Source organism: Saccostrea cucullata, unplaced genomic scaffold (genome assembly GCF_032062105.1).
Source record: "Saccostrea cucullata isolate Sc308-1 unplaced genomic scaffold, CSIRO_AGI_Scuc_v1 ctg3033, whole genome shotgun sequence".
Lineage (NCBI taxonomy): Eukaryota > Metazoa > Mollusca > Bivalvia > Ostreida > Ostreidae > Saccostrea > Saccostrea cuccullata.
In genome coordinates this window covers 1-20516 of record NW_026934665.1, presented here as the reverse complement: position 1 = coordinate 20516, position 20516 = coordinate 1, and the positions used below count along the sequence as shown (strand labels likewise).

The following is a 20516-nucleotide window of genomic DNA, read 5'->3' as shown; positions in this document are numbered from 1 at the left end:
ATTTGAGCGCCATTTGTTCAGAAACGCGGCACAAGGTGAAACAGAAAAAAATGACAGTTTTGTGACTAGGCTGCGCAAACTGGCCGTAACCTGTGAATTTGAGAAGCCAGACGACAACATTCGCGATCAAATCGTTGAAAAGTGTATATCGTCAAAATTAAGAAAAAGACTCCTAAAGGAAAAGGAATTAACTTTAAAAAATGCAATGCACATAGCCCGAGCTGGCGAAATCGTAAACGAGCAAGCGGACAGATTCAAGGGCAGTGAAACATTTTCAAGCTCCGATGTAAACACTGTAAGGCCGTCGGTAAGTCACAGGAAACAATACGTGTCTCAGAAAAGTTCGCAGAAAGATGCCACGTGTTTTAGGTGCGGGCGGAAGGGCCACATTGCAAGGAACTGTACAATTACTAAGGACAAGACGTGTAATAAGTGTGGGAAAAAGGGTCATTTCGCAAAGGTGTGTAAGACTAAATCGGATACCCCGCGCACTAGACCAGGTAAGAACCGCAGTACGAAGCATGTTCATTTAGTGCAGAGCGAGTCCTCAGATGACGAGTTCGCATTTGCTGTCTACAAAAACGATGCAAATGGCATGATAGACGTTAGCGTGGGGGAGCTAGGATACAGATGCTAATTGACTCTGGCGCGAGCTGCAATATCGTTAACCACAATGTATGGAGCGCCATTAGAGCTAACGATGAAACAATGTCCTTATCGAGGAGCACAAAAAGATTGTTTTCTTACGGATCGAAGGAACCGTTACAAATACTTGGAACATTTCGGACTGTAACCAAGCATGGACTGCGTGAAATATATGCAGAGTTTGCTGTCGTTGAGGGCGATTATATTTCCTTACTATGAAGAGACACAGCAGTAGAGCTAGGAGTTCTACGCATAGGAACCGATGAGCCGGACCTATGCTCCGTTAGAAGTGAACTTGATAGGATTGTTGCCTCAAGAAGTTCTGTTTTCGATGGAGTAGGGAAACTGGAAAACTTTCAGCTGAAGATCCATGTCGACAAGACCGTGACCCCTGTAGCACAACCGTTACGACGTTTACCATTTAATGTGAGGAAAAGCGTGCACAAAAAGGTCGAGGAGCTGGAGAAGATGGACATAATTGAGAAAGTAAACAGCCCAACGGCCTTGGTGTCGCCACTTGTCGTTGTGCCTAAGAAAAACGGGGAAATTCGAATCTGTGTCGATATGAGACGGGTCAACACTGCTGTTCAACGCGAACAATACCCGATCCCGACAGTGGATGAAATGCTTGAGGATATGAACGGCAGCACAGTGTTTTCTAAACTTGATTTACGCTGGGGATACCACCAAATAGAGCTAGACGAGGAATCAAGAGAGATAACCACGTTTGTGACACACGAGGGCCTTTATCGCTATAAGCGCCTCATGTTCGGAATTTCCTCAGCATCTGAGACCTACCAGAGAGTAATTGGACAAGTCATTCAAGGTATCAAAGGAGTAAGGAATTTGTCTGAAGACATTATAGTCTACGGGACGGATCAGGCGGACCATAACAAGAAACTTACCAAGGTGCTCGACAGACTAGCTGAGAAAGGGCTTACCCTTAATAGAGAAAAATGCGAATTCGGTCTGTCAAAAATTGTATTCCTCGGACATGTGATTTCATCAGAGGGGGTTCGACCTGACCAGGAAAAGATCAAAGCAGTATCGGAGACCCGGACGCCGAGCAACAGTTCCGAAATAAGGAGCTTCCTGGGGCTAGCAAACTACTGCGGCCGTTTTATACCGAATTTCTCAACGATAGCTGCCCCTTTACGAGAGCTTACAAGGAAGAACACGCACTGGAATTGGACGAAAAGACACCAGGATGCGTTTGACATGCTAAAAAGAGCGCTTGTAAGTGCCGAAGCACTAGCATACTACAATCCAAAAGCCGAGACAAGGATAATCGTGGATGCAAGTCCCGTTGGACTTGGGGCCATTCTAGCACAGAAACAACCGGACGGATTGTTTAAACCAATTGCATATTCCAGTCGGACTCTAATCGACGTTGAGCAAAGATACTCGCAGACTGAGCGAGAGGCTCTAGGCGTCGTGTTTGGGTGTGAAAAGTTTCACATGTATATATACGGGCTGGAATTCGAAATCTGGACGGATCATAAGCCGTTGACCTACATTTTCTCTCCAAAGTCGAAACAACCAGCTAGAATCGAGCGATGGATATTGCGACTTCAACCGTATAAATATACGATTGTCTATATACCTGGACCAAAGAACGCTGCTGATGCTCTATCCAGATTGAGTCAGAATCAGGCTTGCCGAATACGCCACATTGCAGACGAGTATGCGCATTTCATTGCAGATAATGCTGTACCGAAAGCACTCACTATTGAAGAAGTTCGTCAGAAAACGTCGGAGGACCGAGAACTCGTCGAGATTATGAGGAGGATCAAAACAGGACATGGCCGTTTGGATCCTAAAATTCGTACTGTGGAAGCGGAACTTTCAGTCGTCGACGGAATAGTATTACGTGGATCGCGCATCATACTGCCTAAATGTCTAAGGAAACAAACAATACAGTTGGCCCACGAAGGACACCAGGGCATTGTCCGCACGAAACAAAGATTAAGAGAAAAGGTATGGTGGCCAGGCATAGATACAGAAGCCGAGCGGTTTGTTAGAACATGTCATCAATGCCAACTATTGTCGAACAACACTAGGCCCGAACCAGTTCGAACAACGGTATTACCCGACGGGCCATGGCAGGATCTGGCTATAGATCTTATGGGACCGTTTCCTTCTGGGGAAAATCTACTAGTCGTTATAGACTATTTCTCCCGATTTCAGGAAGTAGCCATAATGAAAAAGATAACAAGTGAGAAGATCATTCTCCAACTCGAAAGTATGTTCGCGAGGCACTGTTTACCTTACAGCATGCGAAGCGACAACGGACCACAGTTTGTGTCAGAGGAGTTTAAGGGATACCTGAATTCAAATGGTATTAAACACATTCGGACTACACCATACTGGCCACAAGGAAATGGGGAGGTAGAAAGGCAAAACCGAACACTACTCAAAGCTATTAAAGCTGCAAACGCAGAGGGCAAGGATTGGAGACAAGAATTACCCAAGTTCTTACTTGCGTATCGTGCGACCCCACATTCTACAACTGGAAAAAGCCCTGCAGAGTTATTATATAATCGGAAAATTCATACCAAGTTACCAGAGATCAGTACAAGAATCGATCGCAAAGAAGTAAGAGAAACGGACGCAAGACGGAAAGAGGATTTTAAAATAAGAGCGGATGAGAAGCGCCGCGCCGTACCGTGTGAAATTGAGATCGGCGACACTGTTGTACAACGTCAGCCAAAGCGCGACAAGTTATCAACCGAGTTCGCGCCTGAGAAGTTCATCGTGAGGGAGAAATGCAGAAATGCAGCGACTCTCGAGGTTGAAAATGGATCGTTGATTAAGCGAAACTGCACGGCTATAAAGAAATTTATATCGAGCCACGAAAACGAAACGGAATCGCATGAACCCGAAATTAGCGCAGACGAAACAGGAGACGAATTGGATAAAGACCGTTCTGTCACAGATACCGGAAGACCATCCCGGGAACGTAAACCACCCGCCTATCTAAAAGACTATGTGACCACCTAAGAAAAAAAAATGATTGACTTTTTTGTTATTTGACAATTACTTTATTCTCTATTTGTATAAAGATTAGTTATTAGCATTACAGGCTGTCATTTAAGAAATTATGTAAAGATTGTTTTTCTGTCTAAGGTGAAGAGGGATGTAATGTTCATATCTTAAAATAGTCATTCAGATTTAATGTTTTCCCACGTTTAGGAATTTGCTATACCAGCAGAATGTTATATGTAAAATACAAATTCAGTAATTGATGTTGACAGTTTCAGCCACGCCGATTTGTGTAATCATTTAGTTATGTAGTTTAGAATTAAAGCGTTAAACCGAGCAGACGTGTTTTCTGTTATAAGTGTCTAGAACACGGACAGTACAATGGTTGCTATCAGAGTCTTAGCATATATTGCACCGGTTAATAACCGAAAACATCGCATTGGCTGCTATTTGAAAATTTTCCTTATTAACAGAGATATGAAACAAACATATGGCAGCAAATGTCTAAAATATTCTTTTTAAATAACCCAAAGTGCATGTGAAATAAGATGTCTATATATGCAGTTGAGTTTTACCAACTCAACTCAGGGGTGTAAATTTTGAAAAGGCGGGGGGGGGGGGGAATTCAAATTTATTTTTTAAAAAGCTGACATTGAAAAAAAAGGAAAATTGTCAAACTTCTTTAAACCTTCTTTGACTATACTGCAATAAAAAAAAATGGGCGGGGGGTCTTCAATGAAAATTTTCGATATAGTAAAAGTTATGCTTGGAAGGAAGTCAACAGGCCTTTCATTAAACATTTTAGAAAGTAAAGGTACCGGTTATGCTTGGAACAAGATGTGGAGGGGGCGCGTCTGTAACTCGTATCGTATTTTTGCAAAGTATAGCTGATCTTCGAAAAACATTGCTACACAAATCAAAAAGAAAGCTTTAGGCAAGGACCCGTAAAAAGAAACTTTTACTATGACATGCTGATAGATGACCTATTTTAAGATCTGTGTCGTAGATAAAACATAAACTGGCACCTCATCTTCATTCTCACTTTTCCACAAACAAGGGCCTGCAGTGGCTTAAAAAAACACATTTCTAGCCTTCTAAAATCCAAATAAATGTTCAATATAGAAACGGTCTACTAAAGTCGAACCTAACCCAATTTAATACATTTACCTCATTGTGGTAAAAGAAAATCCACATATTGTGTATTCGAATTCCACTTTGTTCAAGCAAGCAAAAGCGGATAATTCATAAACTTCTTACAAAAATAGAAAATCCCATTACATGGAAATCCTTTCAATATAATAAGACTTTGTAGAGGGCTGGCCATTTATTATAAGCTTGCAAACAATTTGTTTGTAAATATAAATGAGTTATGAACAATATTCAAAACAAATTTTCAAGAATAGTGGCATTAAAAAATCAACAACAACATAGAATTGATACCCCGAAAACAAAGCTTGAGAAATCTTGGACTTACTGTGTGTGCTGCATGTCCAACAACCAAGTCTTCAGTTGCCAAGTGTCCTGGTTCTAGCCATTAAATAATACATGCGCAGTTTTGCATTTTACTCTAATTTCTTATACGAGAAACAAAGTTTTGTTCATAGTAATGAAACTGTCCAAACACAGGCATAAGTGTCGACTATCTAAACATACAAACAAACATTTCTAAGTTACATGATATATAAAAATAACAAACAGTAATCAAGCACAATTTTGTAGCTACAAGTCATACCACTGTACAATAAGCAACTCTGAAAGTTAAAATATGCAAACAAAAAACAAAAAAATTTTTCCCTACCACAGTAACCTTCAAAATGGGACGGATAATGTATTAATGTAAACAATGTGGTTTAGACATTACCCAAACTTTTTTGTACAGGAACTCTATAAAAAATTGTCTACATCAATCTGACAGAACAGCTGTAAAAAGAATTGCAAACTAGAACTGTCCAATAGGGACAAATACACCCCCCCCCCCGCTGAGTTTTTCAGAGAAGGTGCCAATTCACAATACTTTGTGAATCTAGAGGTGTTCACAATTCTCTTACAAAAAATTGCAATGAAATTACAATTGCTCAATATATTTCTTAGTGAATGAAACAAAGATGCAACCAAATAAAACATCAATACTAATACATTGCAATTCCATTGTAACATTTTTTTTAATTTCTGCATTAAAGAAATATAACGCAACTATTATATGTCATGACACTCTGCAAACCGATTGTTAAATCATATTATACAAAATAAAATTAATCTTAATAATTTTATATCAAATTCATTTTGAAAATAAATTTCACTAATGAAATGCTTTGACAAACAATAAAATACAATTAAGAGAATTGGAGAATTGGAGAAGAGAGATCCTTAATTCTCTGTTAAATTCTCAGGAGATATCAAATGCTTGATAAGATGTGCCTTAACAACTTCCCACACCAAACTCATTAATTTATCTTTAACTGGATGCATGTCCAGTCATTATTTCCAAGAGACAAATGAATTTACATTATCTTCTGTGTAATGTAAAAACTATTTTAACACTTGATGATGTTTCTTTTCTTAGTTTTAATGAGTAGTTTTAAGCTGTTGTTCACATTTTTGTGCAGATTTCCTAGATTTTATGTCTGAAACCTTATACATGAGCCCAAAATTAAAATTAAATTAGGGATTTGATTTATGACAGCAATATCTCTGATAGGTATATAACGGTTCTTTTTATTGTATTTTGAATTTTTTTTTGTAACTAATATCTGTCGTATCATGTTTATGTACAGTATAGCATCCTTATAACAAAGTGCGAGGAAATCTATTCTGATTCGTTATAAATGTAATTTGTTGTATTCGTTAAATCTATGAATCATTTAAACTTTCCGGTATGAGAAAAACTTTGCTGTAAGCTTGAATTCATTATATGCGTGTTCGCTATAACAATACTTTACTGTATAAGCACCACCTGTTACTATTTAAACGTGAAAATGAGTAAGTGCATCCAGTATTCCTCATTACATTTAATATGAAATCAGTGTAATAAGAACCTTTTCTATGACGGCTGAGAGATGACCCATTTCTGGAACTGTGTCCCAGATAAAACATAGAATGGCCGCTCATCCTCATCTTCACACCTCCCACACACAACGGCCTGCAGTGGCTACGAATAAGGAAAAGTTTGCCAGTGTTGCTTAGTAGAAGTGAACTAAAAATGTTTTACCGAGTATGTGTCTTTATATCCCAGAATCATCAAGCTTTCTAATTCACTAGGAGTTCCGTTTATATCTGTATCCAAGAAAGCTGAAATAAACAAAACATGTTATAGGTAAAAGATGGGCGCCATACCTGCTACATCTGTGTATCATATATATTTCAATGTTTACATAAGCATATACTGATTATCAAGTAGAAAACCTGTTTTCTGACATCAGATATTGTTAGGCCATTATTTTCACAATGATTTTTCTACAGATTTTTCTGTTTTTTGCTGATCATTACAAGCCACACACAGCGGGTGTGACCGGTCTACAGGAGATGCTCACTTCTCCATGGCACCTAATCCCATGATGTTTTTGGAGGTCCCTATTTGCCCCAGATGTGTACATGAATGTATTGTTCAAATCGACATTGAGCTTGAATACTAGAATAATCAATCTTACATTCTGTACAATACATAAAATATTTTACATGTTTAAGATGTGACTCGGGTAATTTAACTCAGACTCTAAATTATTAATTAAAGTTATTATTATTTTAACTAAAGTAATTAAGATTAGTCAGCAGAATCAAATTTCAATCAAACCACGGACAAGGAGGTCGGGGATGGGGTTAGAATGGTAGTATCATCCTCTTTCAGTGACCTTAAATTTTTCATTTCATGCTGAGATAATGTCATTATTTTTGCTGTAGATAAGAATCTTTATTTTCAAATATTAAAAGCAGTGAAGCTCGGCATAGTCAACAAAGCAAAATACAGTACCGAGATTTAAATCTGCTATATATAGACCAGGAAGTATAAATACCTGACAGGTCGATACGCCGTAACTAGGTCATGCGACATGAACACATAACAACATCCACTTTATTGGCAGTCATTGCAGTCTTAGACGTCAGGTAATGTTTATATATCAATTAAACATTCTGATATTCTAATTTACCTACTAGATAACAGTAAATGCATGGTTTTATAGTCATATAAAAAGATTTTTTGAAAACCAAAACGTTACCAAGGATTTTTAAGATCAATGAATAAAGAATGAGTCATTTTGTTCCAAGTTTCATGAACCAATTTCTTAATGTGGCCATCTCAGCTCCATTAATCCACAATATTCATAATCTAGTACAGGCCTCGCTAAGTGATGATATTTATCATTCAAACATTTGCTTGATCATAGTCCCTGAGACAAGATCATTCCAAAGATCAATGTATTTGCAACACATATATAAGATCAAACCCCATTCTCGGGCATGAATCCATGAACTTTTAAATTTTACTGCTGGTCAAAAATAAAAATAAACATTTATATAAAACTTTGTAATCGAACGTATAATTTGCCAAATAAATGCCCCTCTGAAAGAAACAATTCAAATATCTGATGTTTTTTTCCAAAATCTTACCAACTTAGCTCCATTTCTAAGCGTAATTAACTCTTTACTTTAGAGTAAAAAGTTTAACCATGGACCCCCGTACCAGTGCCCAGGACGTGATGCGATATGACCTGTGTGAGACCGCTGTGGTACAGATGCACTGTGATTCATGTCTTGTCAACCTGTGTACAGCTTGTGTAGGAAAACACATGATATCTGATGAATCCAAGGACCACAAAGTCGTCAAATTTCAGTCCAGGAAATCTACCCCCTTCTACCCTGGGTGTACAAGTCATAGCAAAGAAAAATGCACTATGTACTGTAATCAATGTGACATTCCTGTTTGTACAAAGTGTCTAGCATCTGAAAAACACCTGGGTCATAAGTTATCAGAAATCTTACAGATTCTGGATGATAAAAAAGACCAGATTTTAAAAGAACAAACTGAATTAAAGGAGAAAATTTACCCCACCTACCAGGACATAGCCTCTGATGTACAAACCAGAATGAGTCAGTTACAAAAGGAATATGGAGATCTCTCAACAGCCATAACAAAACATGGAGAGGACTGGCACAGAGAAATTGACAAACTTGTTCAGAAACTCAAAGCTGAAGTTGATGAGATGAAAAGCACACAGTTACAAACTCTACAAAAACATCTGGATGAAATAAACAAGACAATGTCTGACATCAAGGATGAAATCAATTCAGTTGAAATTGGTATAGACACTAATGACTTGTCAAAACTGTTAAGTGTTACATCAAATGTAAATAGATACAGAAATCTTCCACAAAAACTATCCCCGTCCTTATCGAAATTCATTCCAGAAAAAATTCAAGGAGAAAGACTCAGTAAACTGTTTGGAACTTTATCATCAAATACTTTAACTTCAGACAAACATGGCTACAGCATGAAGGAAACGCAGAAATCACCAGAAGCTGGATCTTCTCCTCCAGTCAAACAGATGCTTGATGAACCAGAGACTGTCATCACCATAAAAACTGGGTATTATAACCTTTACAATGTATCCTGTCTGAGTGATGAAGAAATCTGGACAAGTAGGCTTAACAGCACCATGAAACTCTTCAGCATCAATCAGGGATCACTACTCAAGTCAATCACAACCAAGTCAAGGAACAATCCATGGGACATAGCAGTGACAAAAAGTGGAGATCTAGTTTATACCGATTACATTGATAGAACAGTGAACATTGTGAAGAATGAGAAGACAGACGAGGTGATCAGACTACAGAACTGGAAACCTAAAGGTGTGTGTAGTACCTCCTCTGGTGACCTCATGGTTATTATGGTCAGTGATGATGACAAATCAACAAAAGTTGTCTGTTACTTTGGCTCCACAGAGAAACAAACCATTCAGTTTGATGATCAAGGTAAATCTCTCTATTCATTTGGTGGTTACATAATGGAGAACAGGAACCTAGATATCTGTGTGTCTGATAGTGAAGCTAGAGCAATAGTGGTGGTCAATCAGGCCGGGAAACTGAGATTCAGGTACACTGGACATACTCCTGCTCCAAAGAACAAACCATTCAATCCACGAGGAATCACCACAGACAGTCAGAGTCACATCCTTACAGCTGATTATTACAATGACTGTGTCCACATCATAGACCAGTATGGACAGTTCCTCCGTTACATAGACTGTGGACTGAGTTATCCCTGGGGACTGTGTACAGATACAAATAACAATCTTTTCGTTGCTCAAAAAAGTAACAGACAAGTAAAGAAAATCAAATATCAAAAGTAAACTCATTTGAAAAGTCTGCAAAAATTAATGATTCATTTAAGTAAACAAATACATGTGTGGAATTAAGGGCTGAGTAATGATCAAATAAAACCTATACAAAACAGTACATGATAACTAAGAGCAAATGCAGTGTATCAATGCTTTTTGATAAATTATATGTATTTAAAATCCTCCTATTTAAAGCTAATACAAAATTGCTTAGAATATCATCAGAGAACATTATGTTGTTATCTGATTAAATTGATGCATGTACTAGTAATATTACAAAGTACTCTTACTGTGATAAGATCAAATGTAAGCTTGATAAGGAATAGTTTATGCTCTACTTCTTTCTAAATTATTTCTTTATGAAATCGTCCGAAATCTAAAACATTCAATTCTATATAAAAACACAAAACCTGTTCACTGTGTGGTACATGTAGAATACTCAGTAGGAACAATGTAGTTTCAAAAGATAAATCTTTTGTATGAACAATTTAGATGGGTTAGTTGGAGCACATAAAACAGTTTGCCTTATTCTTTTTTTTTAGTAATATAAGTTCTCCAAGTCACACTTCCTACCAGTCACTAAATGACACCTCAAAATTATTTTTGGTTGCCATTTCAGAAATTCTGGTCACCATCAAGAAATATTTCACTCGCCATGGTGTTAAACATTTCTTGAATAACACATTTACATGTAGCATATAATAAGCAAGGAATGACATTCATTTTTGCACCATCGATATATATCCTTTTTACATCAAAGACTACTTATTACTGTGACAAAATAATTTGCCAGATTGAAGAAACCACTTAAAAATAGTTCATAGAACCACCCCAGACAGGCATATGGTTGATCACAACATGTCCTGTAGACTATCATACAGCATGCTATCATTACATTACGTAATTGCAGTTTTTGCTACCTTTTACAGAGTTTAAGGAACGTCTTCAAACATTTTCTTGATAGAGAATCTTTGAAAAAAAGACCGTATATTTCAATCCTGATCTTGAAAACAGATAATCATTAGCCAAAATTTTCTCAGCTGCGAAAATGCGATATAGTTTTCAATTCAAGTCACAAAATTCATTTAGTTTGCAAATACCATTCTAGACGCAATTGGATATGTTGGCGCATTGAATGTCTGTTTTACGTTATCTTAAAACACTTTAAGCACCGTTATGATTATTTCATAACTTACATCTTACCCAATCCAAATTGTGCAGTCAAGTCTTCATCCATATTGACATCCTCACCAAGAAATACATCAGCCTGCCTGAAAAAAAAGTCAGCAAGTTTGAACAAATGGCCCATTGGCCAAAATTGTCACCTGATCATCATGAGCTTCTCATGCCACAGAATTCATATCAAAGTTTATTCAGTTTGGCTAGGACTCCATGATCATGAATTCACAATCATATTCTTGACCTTGTTTCATAGAAGAGAGAACGTATAGAAAGTTAAGTACATTATATATTAAAGACAAATATACATCAGCTAAACACTGAAACAGGGGAACAAGTTTTTCAAATACTATTTAGTGAACAGGCCATTCATTATAAGCCTGTAAATAATATGTTTGTTAATGTCCATAAGAGAGAAAGAGATAATTTTATTTTATTTGTAACACGTCATTTGATTGGATAAAAGATTTTATCCATTTTGTATAACATAACTTGCCTACGTCACAATGAGTTACGCCAAAAAACGTTTTACTCCGCTTGACGTTACTTTTAAAATTTAATCAATGTGAAGGCTTATTCTGGAAAAAAAACTCAATGTCTGCACTGAAATTAAATTATAACGCTTCGCGGTTATGTTATATCGTACAATATAAGTTGAAATAAGCTTCATTTCTTAAATATTTCAAAGAATTTTCAAATTTTGATGGTGGCCTTCAAAAATAAACAAGAGAGATTTTTGAAACAGTTATGCCACACACACACACAACCCTCCTACATTGGTATGTCTATAAGTCCAAAAATTGCTCAAATATCTAAAAAAAAAAACAAAAAACCAGAACTTGAAATTTGGTGTGGACAGACACACAGATAACAGAAAGTTGACTTGGAATCAAACAGAAATGAACCCCAAATTATGGCATGCCTATACAAAGCCTGTGCTAAAGTTCCAAGCATCTGCAATGAGTAGTTGCTAAGAAAACAGCGACAAAATTTGTTCCAACAGACTTACTCACAAGGGTAAAACAGTATACTTTCCTCTCTTTCAGAAAATGTGTATAATAAATTATTTCTAATTATAAGACGGTGGAACCCTCTGACTTACCGTGTGGGCTGTATGTCCAACAACCACGTCTTTAGCTGAGTACTGATGTGAGTCCTGGTTCTAAACAACATACAAATTGAATTTAAAGATTTGCATAAATTACCACTCTCTTTTAAGAAGTAAATAAACTTTTTTTCTGGTAATTACACTAACTAACTGGACTTCGTTCAGTGTACGAGGGTTGTCCAAAAAGTTCGTGGACAATGACGTTTTTGTGAAAAGAAATGGTTCTATATAAATCTGTTGTATATGAAAATATTTCTTATGAAAAAAACAAATCAGTATGATTTAATTTTTATTGATGGAACGTAATATTTTTGTAAAAATCGGGGTCTTTAAAGGTCCCAGATAGTGCGCACGTTCCAAGGTTAAAATGACATAAATTCTAATATAAAGTGTTCGGATTAAAATGAATATTTATTATATAAGACAAGTCAAAATTTAATAAAAATTTTATGTAACACAAATAAAGAGGCTATAATCATTTTATGATATCTTAAGTATCGCTTACTATACAGACAGTACAAATACTAAATAAAAACCCTAACAGATATGTGTCAAAACTCGACAAAAAAAAAGCGACGTCGGACGTCCGTACGGGGCAGCGTCCGATAAAAAAAAGTTTGTATGCGGTTGAAACGACGTAAAAGACAAAATATTTCTTAAAACAACTCAAAATTACTGAAATATATTTGGTGTATGAATTTCAGATTTGTATACACAATTTTTCAACGGTGTGTACAATTTCGAAGACGCTACAAGAAACAAGTGTAATTCACTGAAAATGGAGATTTTTATTCATTGCGTTGTTATAAATCTAGCACAGCGTCGGACTGGGCTGTGCAGTTTGTGTATACAAACTGTTTATTTAGATGACGCTCGTTAATTTTTGTGCATTGTTTTGAATTTTTAAAATAACATAATTTATAATCAATACTTAAAGATTATTGCTAGCACTTGGACTTGCGTTGCGCCTTAAAAAAGAAATATAGTGCGTGTCCATAAACATGTGTTAAGTCAACATGAAACTGTTTGACGTTATAATGAAATTAGCTTAATGTCAGACTGGTCCGTGCGCAAAATCTGCGATCTTTAAAGACCCCGGTTTTTACAAAAATATTAACGTTCCATCTATAAAAATTAAATCATTCTGACTTGGTTTTTCATAGAAAATATTTTGATATACAATAGATGCATAAAGAACCCTTTATTTTGACAAAAACCTCATTGTCCACGAACTTTTTGGACAACCCTCGTATAAATTAATCTATCGGCTTTAGATTTGATATTTAAAGCATTTTTTCTAAGCAACATGAAATATGAAGGTAAGAATCAATGATGAAACACAGAAGTCCTTTCTAATAAGAGGTCATACTATAAGCAATTTGGAAGTTTGAATAGGTAAGAAAGTAAAAAAAGTTTCTCTGTCCAAGTAATGAACAAAGGAGTTCAGATAACTTATAATGTATACACTGAAGTTCATCATAACCTTTATTACCAAAATATATTTGGACCGAAACTCTTTAAACATCCTCTCTACATCAATCTGATAAAAGAGCTGTAAAAAAAAATTGAAAAATATAACATTACATTAATGTAATGCAAACATTATATTTTTTATTATATTGAGAATTTAAATTAATTTGTCAATCAACAAATAAAATCAATTCGATCCTTGATGATATAAATTATATTGGTTTGACTGAGTTAAAATATAGGATGCATCTCACCAAACTAGCTGATTCTTCTCACATGAAGTAAGATTCTGGACTATCCTCCATCCATCGTTTTAGTTGGCTGTCTTCCTAGATGCTGATTAATAACATGTACATAACTTATAATGTATACCCTGTTTAAAGTAATGTATTCTGCAATCTAAATATTCTATCTATTATATTAAAAATTAATATTCATTTGTAAATCAACAAACAAAATCCATTCCTTGATGTTTTAAATCATATTGATTTGACTGAGTTAAAATATAGAATACACCTCACCAAACTAGCTGATTCTTTTCACATTAAGTAAGATTCTGGACTATCCTCCATCCATTGTCTTAATTGGCTGTCTTCCTAGATGCTGATTAGTTGAATATTTAATAATATGTACATGGCATTAGGCAGAAGACTTGACAAACTGTTTTGCAATCGAATTGCAGTGGGTGGAGCTAGTAACTGTTTTTATCTAAATGGTCTTTCTACATGCTTTACAGGTAAAGTGTCCATTAAAATGGGACCTGTTGCAATTTACATTTACCTCATTCAATAAACCGCGTCAAAAAACATAAGAACATCTAATTGCAAGCTACATATATAGAGAAAAACAACAATCTCTTCAAAGATTAAGCTCGAAATCAACAATTTTCGCAAGCTTTACACAGTACAAATAATCATCAAAGAATGGGTGGACTTAACGCCCTATTTTGGATCTTTTTGCGACTCCTCTACCAAGCTGAAAATGAAGTGAATCCAAAATATATTATGAGCAATGGAAAGACCTACATATACTTGGTTATATTAGGTGGAATATTTGTGCAAAAACAATGCCATGTTGTCATGTATCAAAATTGAAGCAACGATACATGAGTGTCGTCTTCCGGAATTCGACATGTACCCGGAGTGGTTTTTATGTCACACAATCAATATTTATAGGAGGCGGAGCTATCGATCGGCGTCATTGTTGACATCTCTCTCTCTATCCTTCTCTCTCTCCAGAAATTCGAATACGTGTTTAGCATATTACAGCGATGTTATTATTTTAAAAATGTAATGACACGCAAAATTAAAACTATTTATTTTGCTAAAATTCTGAAAACGGCAACAAACCACGCTCAAAGACATAATTTAGATCGAGGTCAGGTTGTAGAATACAATGTAACTGTTTTCACGAGTACACTCGCAGGTGGACATCACGTGATGAATTGTAATATTAAACAGGTCAATTGAAGACATGACAATGGAAGCGAGAAGTTTCTTTCGAACATGTTTTTTTGCTAAATTAAGTGTGAGCACACCTTTGTCGGCTCTTCTCCTTTTAATATAACATTATTTTGTTCAATATACGACTACAGTTTTTTTAAGAATACCCGACAAACATGTGCTGAATATGTATTTAGACGATGAAAAACGCGTGACCCTGATTATCTATTGACATTCAAGAAATCTTCAGGCACCATGCCTTCGATATTTATTTAGTTTACCTCGAAAAAAGCGTTTTAAATTCACATCCGTACCATGAATACAGGGTTAAGATATCGGGGGTTTATATGATGAAAAAAAAAACATTTTGTGAAACTTAAATTTACGGCATTTTTTCTGGCCAGTTAAGTCCACCCATTCTTTAAACAATGTTTCCCAAGCATTTCCCTTTTATATGTTTTAACTGATATAAAATTACGGTAATGACTTGAACGCCATGTTAGGAAAAAAATACGTGTATACATGAACCATTTGTCAAGAAATAAACCGTCAAATTTTTCACCCGCTTAAGAAACCTGCTATACAGTATGAAAGAAAAAAAAGCAGGAAAAAAGAGTAAATTCATATCTTTTATTTCAACAAATCCTTCCAACTAATTTTAATTGACACCTTAAATCTACTGCACATTGCATTATTGCTGAGCTACCTTTTCGTACTTTGCACATTAACTACTGTATAGGTGATTAATTTCACGGGTTGTAAATTTCACGTTTTTCTCTTCTCTGACACTGTCGCGGTTTCTTGAATTCGCGGATTTGGTGTATAATAAAAGTTTCCTTCCTCATCCATACCTATTGAAAACTTATTCACTTTTTCTTGAATTCACGGATTTATCAACACCGTGAATATAGCGAATATTAACACCGCGATTTATTTTCCCCCTGTACAGTATATTGCCTGTACACTTCTAGTACACTTTACATAAATCATAACACTTAATATCCAATATGTTCATACAAAACTCGTATCCAATGCAGACTCATCTGTGACTTGACATAAATCATAACACTTGTCCAATATGTTCATATCCAGCTTGTATCAAATACTGAAAGCCAGCATTATCCTTAAGTTCTCCAAGTTCATCACAATTTAACACTGCCCTCAATTCTGGCATAAACGTCTTCACGTCCATTCCTGAATAAAGAAAGTAATGACTTTAATTTATCAGAATATAAAAAAAAACTTAGTAGTAGTTCACCCAAGACAAAACTATTGTCTTTGTCAGTAAAAATCATTGTTTTCAGCAATTTTATAATAACATTGCTTTCTAGAAAAAAAAATTGTTTCTTATATTCAACAGGTAAAGAAACTGTTTACAGAAAGATTGTTTTTTCAACGAAAATTCAAATACAAAAACATTAAAATTCCAATGATGCACACACAAAAACAAACCCATGTGAAAAAGCTATTAAAATTACATGTATAAACATACCTTATTACAAGACCAACACATCTTGATAATAACCTACCTTCTTTGTAAGCCAGGTCCACTGTTTTGAAGAACACAGTATTCATGATGGTCTCCATAACATCCACTGAATCATCTTGTTGCCAGCTGTTAATGTAAAACACAACCTTTGTTCTTTAATTGTATTTTGTTAAAGTATAAAAATAATTTATGCAATGAAAATTTGTCCTTTAAAATAAATCTTTATTGTCACATTGAAAACCCCAGATGACCTGAAATTCCATTCAATTTCTCCATGTACTTCAGGCAAATGGAGCAAAAAACTTAACTACCTTACAGATATTATGATTCTATAGTTCTACCTGAGCCTTACCTGTCTCTAAGAATAGACTTGGCCCAGATGTGCATCCTCAGACTTTCAAAGTCTATTGATGGGTCAGTCTGAAAGAAAATAAATGCTGAAAACTCTAGGATTTAATATAGTCTTCCATAAAAAAAAATTAGAGGTACCATTCTTTTCCATATTTGAATATCTCTGTTCTAATATTTTCAGAGGTACATGTATTTATAAAAATACTTTAAACTGGAAAAGGAAGCTAGCTGTTCTTAAAATCTATCTTCTACAAAAATTTTGAATCTTCTGAGACAGCCAACATTAATAAGTAAAGATACCCCTGTCAGTTGTTTATTTATTGCTCAAATTCCTATGTACATGTGTAATTAATAAATTTTTTTGATTATACAGTAAAACACGTTTAGTACGAACACGGATATAGCGAATTCACGGATATAATGAAGTTTTTCTTGGTCCGCGGCAAAATTCTTAACAAATCTTTGTAAAATTTTACGGTTATAACGAACTCTGATATAACGAATTTACGGATATAGCGAACTGATTTTGAGTCCCGTTGAGGTTAAATATAATGAATTTTACCTCTTTTATAAAGAAATTTAAAAGATTTCAAAATTTGGATAATTGAACTGACTTTATTTTCTCTCAGCATTTGTATATAAAATTCAATTCATAATAAAACCTTAGTTATCGAAGGTATGTTTTGTAATATTTGCTTCCCTAACATATTTAATAGTAACCCTTGAAGGAAAACATGCATATTGCGAATTCGCTATATATGGTTATACGAATTCGTTATACGGATATAACGAATTACGGATATAGCGAATTAAATTCACAGGGCCCCAGGACTTCGCTATAACCGTGTTCTACTGTACTCACATTTTTATACATTTACCTTGTCTATGTATTGTAAGAGATCCAGAGCTTTCTTGAAATCACATTCCGTGGCATCAATGTTTGTTCCTGAGATGTATAACTGGAAAAGAAGTTAAATAATTCAATAAAATTTATAATATAAGCATTTAATGGCAAGAGAGTACTAAATGTGTTGTACAATTTTTCTTTATGGTCTACAATCAATAGAGACAGAAATGAAGGTGGAAGTCCCCACTGATACATACCTCTATCAGCTGTACAGGGGAGAGAACTCTCATATTGTTTGGCTCCATGCCAAGGTTCTACAAGAAAAGTGATTTTGTTTTAAAATCACTATTTCATTATTCCAAGTTTTGTTAAATTGGATTTGTGAGTTAATTGATATAAAGTGAACATCAATAGGTGAAGATAAAAACATAATGGCAATTAGCAATAGTTATATAAGTTAACCTCTATGACAAGGGCAGGTAACTGCTGCTGATGGGCAATTAATTCTTGTTCTTCATTGATGTCTGAAATAAACAACAAGGAAAATACATTCAAACATAAATCCTGAACAATAATGTACAGTAAATACTTCATTTTATACTACAGGCAAAGAAAGCAAAAGAAGAAAATGTTTTTTTTTCTGTGTCAGAATACTTTAGTATCTAAGGACCATTCAAAAATAGTTTCAAGCAAGCTAGTTTCTTGGTTGCTATATTAATTTGTAATTTCTAAAATGTAACTTTTTAATAAGTAAATTACAGTACGTTTTATTAACAATGTTAGTTTTTTCTTTGGTAAAGAATTACAACCTCTTCCTGAAATTATTATAGAATATCATAATAAACAAGAGGCCCAAGGGCCTTATAGGTCACCTGAGCATTATGCAACAACTTTCTAGTTACAGTGTATTGAATTTGATTCATGTTTTAAGCCAGATGTTATATGGCATTTACAATTTTGAAAGAGGCACCACTGTTCATCATAATAATACACTTATCGGTTGCTTAGCTTGGTTACTGAATACCCATATGCAGGGTAGGGGGACAAAAATGCACTCCAACTAATCAGTAATATTCGGCAATAATCAGTAGTGCCCCTAACACTGTGACATAAACCCCTGACCCTAGGTTCACACATTGCACAAATTTTTAAAAGGCACCCATAAAATTGCCTATCAAAAAATAAATAAATGTTTTATAAATTTTATACAAGGGAGGAGATTTCAAACAATTAATCATTTTCAGTATATAAGTAGAGCCCCCCCCCCCCCACCCCGGACCCTGGGGCCTTGAAATTCACAATTCTGCAAGATTAGGGCCCTTGCTCATCATAACTATATAAGTAGTTCATCTGCTTCATACCCTGAGACAGAGAAGAAAATTTTCAAGGATTTAATGTATTTTCACTATATAATCAATAGAGCCCCACTCTAACACATGACCCTGGGGCCATAAAATTCATAATTTTAGAAGAGGCATTCTTGCTCATCATAACTATGTACTTAGTTGGTTTATTTAATTCCTAGGAGCAGAGAAGATTTTCAAAGAATTCATGTATTTTTACTATATAATCTATACAGCCCCGCCCTAACACCAGAACCCCTGACCCTGGGACCATAAAATTCACAATTTTGGTTGAGGCACTCTTGCTCATCATAACTATGCACTTAGTTAGTTTATTTAATACCTAGGAGCAAAGAAGAAGATTTTCGAAGAATTCATGTATTTTCAACATATAATCAATAGACCCCCCCCCCCATTACAGAACCCTTGACCTTGGGGCCATAAAATTCACAATTTTGGTTGAGGCACTCTTGCTCATCATAACTATGCACTTAGTTAGTTTATTTAATACCTAGGAGCAGAGAAGAAGATTTTCAAAGAATTCATGTATTTTCACTGTATAATCAATAGAGCCCCACCCCCAACACCAGAACCCCTGACCCTGCATGGGGCCATAAAATTCACAATTTTGGTTGAGGCACTCTTGCTCATCATAACTATGTACTTAGTTAGTTTATCTAATACCTAGGAGCAGAGAAGAAGATTTTCAAAGAATTCATGTATTTAGTCAGCCCGCGGGCTGACTAGTTATGGTACGAAGAACTTCCAATGCGCTTGCGTGACCTGGAATTCTGGGAGTGGTTCTGCAGTAAATCACTCCTGCTAATTTTATTTCAGTAAAATCAATATAGATTATAAACCAACAAATCCCTATTAAACACCAAAGTAATCTGTAAATTTAACTCAAAAAAGGAATTTCCCGATGCTTATTTTTGTATAGAAGGTTTCAAACAGTTTACTGGTTCGCAGTAATTTAACTGGTTCGCACCTGATCATGTGTTCTACGCAGCGAAGCATACAGTTGCTACTGTTGGATGAATTTAGTGTTTGGCGCGTAAATTGGAGCTCTTTTACAAAATATATTGAAGGTATTTTACTAATGTATTTAAATCTACAGCACAAACATTGGTTTATAACATATTTTTAGTTTTTCAGTTTTTACTGCTTTAACTCTCGTTTTCACTACAAATCATTTCGATCCCGATGCTAAATAGCGGACAGACTTGTTAAGTCATACAACAGATACTTCGAAAAAAAACACAACTGGCTAAGCTTGCTCGTTTGTTGCCCCCCGCTGAAACTAGAGAATATCAATTTCAGTCTGTCTG

General features: G+C 35.3%; 1 protein-coding gene across 1 annotated transcript in view; it reads right to left on the bottom strand.

Moving 5' to 3' along the window:
- The window catches only part of LOC134241148 (nuclear pore complex protein Nup133-like), a gene marked incomplete at its 5' end in the record, with an annotated part of 38695 nt that extends 20286 nt beyond the window's left edge, over positions 1-18409 (bottom strand). The window contains 5 exons of the mRNA XM_062723231.1: positions 16688-16773; positions 17000-17067; positions 17877-17957; positions 18103-18159; positions 18308-18409. Of these exons, the coding sequence (XP_062579215.1) occupies positions 16688-16773; positions 17000-17067; positions 17877-17957; positions 18103-18159; positions 18308-18409 (394 nt within the window). The remainder of the gene's footprint in view (positions 1-16687; positions 16774-16999; positions 17068-17876; positions 17958-18102; positions 18160-18307) is intronic.
- Positions 18410-20516: the final 2107 nt, after the last annotated feature.